The sequence below is a fragment of the Acipenser ruthenus genome, chromosome 10 (assembly GCF_902713425.1).
Source record: "Acipenser ruthenus chromosome 10, fAciRut3.2 maternal haplotype, whole genome shotgun sequence".
Classification (NCBI taxonomy): Eukaryota; Metazoa; Chordata; class Actinopteri; order Acipenseriformes; family Acipenseridae; genus Acipenser; species Acipenser ruthenus.
In genome coordinates this window covers 49,075,558-49,078,605 of record NC_081198.1, presented here as the reverse complement: position 1 = coordinate 49,078,605, position 3,048 = coordinate 49,075,558, and the positions used below count along the sequence as shown (strand labels likewise).

Here is a 3,048-nt window from a genome sequence, read left to right as displayed (position 1 = left end):
GTGTCGTTTAATTTCTTCCACTTTCTATCTGCTGTGGCAACCAAGGTCTTGGGGGGGGGGGGGGGGGGGGGGCAACTGCCCCCCCTGCCCCATAGCAAATGACACCCCTGCTGCACAGACCTCTTTTTTTACCCAAATTAATGTGTCAATAATCAGCTGGGGCCAACGGTCCAGATAAGCTGTGTACCTGATGTTTTTAGGCATTAAAAAATCTGAAATACACACAAAATTTTAATTTAATGTGTAAAAATGCGCATAGCAATTTTCCTGCCCAGCTTGTCTGCCTCCCCTAACCATTCCACTAACAACAACATCTCCCAGAATGCAATGTCTTCAGTTACTAGGAAACTGTACACAACAAAAAACAACCAGCAAACATTATCCAATCTCTGGCTAGCCCTGTTGTAAGAATAATAACATTTCAAAGCTACACAGGTCCAGCTACAAATCCAACTGGAACCATTGTCAAAGGCAACCACAAAAAAAAATGTGCCTATAATATTAAATGAACTGTTTTATAAATTATTAATGCTTTTCCTTATTTTATTTATATGTATGGCTTTATACTGAAGTTTTAACATGTTCACTGAATTTAGAAGTTAATGTTAAAATATAAGTAATTAATAACGTAATTAATTTGCAGTCAGTGTGATACCTCGAAAAAAATGCGCTAAGCCGATAAAGAACCTTGTAGATCACACTGGTGGTTGTACAGTCAGTAGTTCAAAGTAACACTGCAGTTTAAACGGAAGGCTCTTTGTTAATGCCTACGTCATTACCATTAAAGCTTGGACAGTATTTATCGAGATTACGCATTTTACTCTCTCAGTGTTAAAATTAGAGGGTAAGTTACTCCCAGACCCAAAACCTTATCTGGAGCGCAGGCTGGGGCTTCACATTCTTAGACACAATAACAAGACAGACATCTTAAGTTAATTCACATCATATCAATGCTTTAAGTGCTTGTCATATAAAACATCAATCCCACAAAAATGCCAGAATCAGCACTATTACACTATTATATAACTTGTTGTTTATCGTCTGTTTCACTTTCTTCTACTTCTACTGTATGTGTGCATTGCAATAGACATGCAGAAAATGAATTAAATCTCAGTCAAACTATTATTAAGATAATTTGAATAATGTACCTTTCCAGAATGGCATCATGTGAACTGATGACACACAGACTGTACAGAATTCCTCAAACACAAACCCAGAGACATTGTTACTATCCTTTGTGCCAGTGACAGAAAGGGTGCATGCTTTGCTGACAAGGAACACACAGATCTTTTGTTGTTTGGCAGCAGCACATTCTCTTTAAAAAGCTGATGTGTAAATGTGACTGATTTACATAACAATGCTTGAGTTCTCTCCAGGGTATAAAGGGGAAGCTTCTGCTATCTGGGGTACAGAGTGACCACGGTAATCCAATACAATGGGGAAGGTAAGGCTCACTACAATATTGTGCATCTGTATATTTATTACAAATATTAAACATTATTTTTAATTCAACAAGGTTTCTAATAGCATGCCATTAACTAGCCAAACAAACATTTGTCTATTTTAGATCATTTTCTACGAGGACAGGAACTTCCAGGGCCGCCACTATGAGTGCAGCAGTGACTGTGCTGACCTGCACTCCTACTTCAGCCGCTGTAACTCCGTCCGTGTGGAGAGCGGCTGCTGGATGATGTACGAGCGCCCCAATTACATGGGGTACCAGTACTTCATGAGAAGGGGAGAGTATCCCGACTACCAGCGCTGGATGGGGTTCAATGACTCCGTCAGGTCCTGCCGCATGATCCCCCATGTAAGTTAAGAAGATGAAATTGAGGTCATAATAACTCAGCGGTAACACTATTTACTAAACCTGGATTTAACCATTCTTGTTAGAGGCTCAGGACTCTAAGCTAACATCTCCATGATATGAGTGTACTTAACCTCTTATCTAGTTGGACTGTGGTATATTCTAGTTTTAGAAAGTGTCCATGACAGGGCTGCCCATTTCTGGTCCCGGTTTAACAGGGGAAATAAAATAATGACCTGCTCTGGGACCAGAATGTTCCTTGAATTGGTTCAATTAAACAATTGAGAACACCACTGGAACTTGGTTGGCCAGCTTTGTCTATATCCACTGTATAATAAAAGCTCTGGCCTATATGTAATCCTGGGGTGTTGATATTATTTTCCTGCTGGTAAGTCTGATGAATTGTGTTACTTCGAAACAGCACCAAGGATCCTACAGGATGAGGGTTTATGAGAGACCTGAATTTGGAGGCCAGATGATGGAGTTCATGGATGACTGTCCCTCTGTCTACGATCGTTTCCGTTACAACGACATTCACTCCTGCAACGTGATGGACGGCTACTGGATCATGTATGAGCAGCCCAACTACAGAGGAAGACAGTACTTCATGAGGCCCGGAGAGTACAGGCGATACAGCGACTGGGGAGGCATGAGCTCCAGGCTTGGGTCCTTCAGACGCATCACAGACTACTGATCATTTGAAATATGTGATGTGGACTGTTCCTGAAATAAAAATGAGCTGTTATTGCTGAAGCACAATCCTTTTGTGTATTTCTTAATGTGGTGAATTATATAATTGCTTTTCCCTCTCATTACCTTATAAGATGGTTATTCACTATGGGGGGCAGCGAATTAATAAGAGGAACTTATTTTGACAGATGCATTGAAGGGGTATCTTAGTGATTCAAACATACAGCTTAAACTCACACAGTGCTATACTTTTTACTGGTACATAATGAACACAGAGTGACATACAGAACAGTCAAGAAACAAAAGAAATTACATGAAATAAAGTAACATTTTTATTATGAAGCAATAATAATGCTAATTGTCCACAAATTCAGACATGCAGAAGCCCATGTCTATTTCTTATGAGAACACAGTGCTTCTACAGTGCAGGTTGAACACAGAGTTACCTAGGACTGGTGTAGGTCATCTTAAAATTGCTGTTATGAACTGCTAAGCATTTTTTTAAATATTGTATTAATTTATTACAAAAAACATGCTATTTACCGTAAATG

The 3,048-nt window shown here is 39.6% G+C and overlaps 1 protein-coding gene across 1 annotated transcript; it reads left to right on the top strand.

Moving 5' to 3' along the window:
- Window positions 1-1,298: 1,298 nt before the first annotated feature.
- Window positions 1,299-2,560, top strand: LOC117962486 (gamma-crystallin M2-like). The gene is made up of 3 exons (XM_034009184.3): window positions 1,299-1,444; window positions 1,568-1,810; window positions 2,229-2,560. The coding sequence occupies exons 1-3, from the start codon at window positions 1,436-1,438 to the stop codon at window positions 2,499-2,501; spliced, it is 525 nt and encodes a 174-aa protein (XP_033865075.3). The 5' UTR covers window positions 1,299-1,435; the 3' UTR covers window positions 2,502-2,560.
- The last annotated feature ends 488 nt before the right edge of the window (window positions 2,561-3,048 follow it).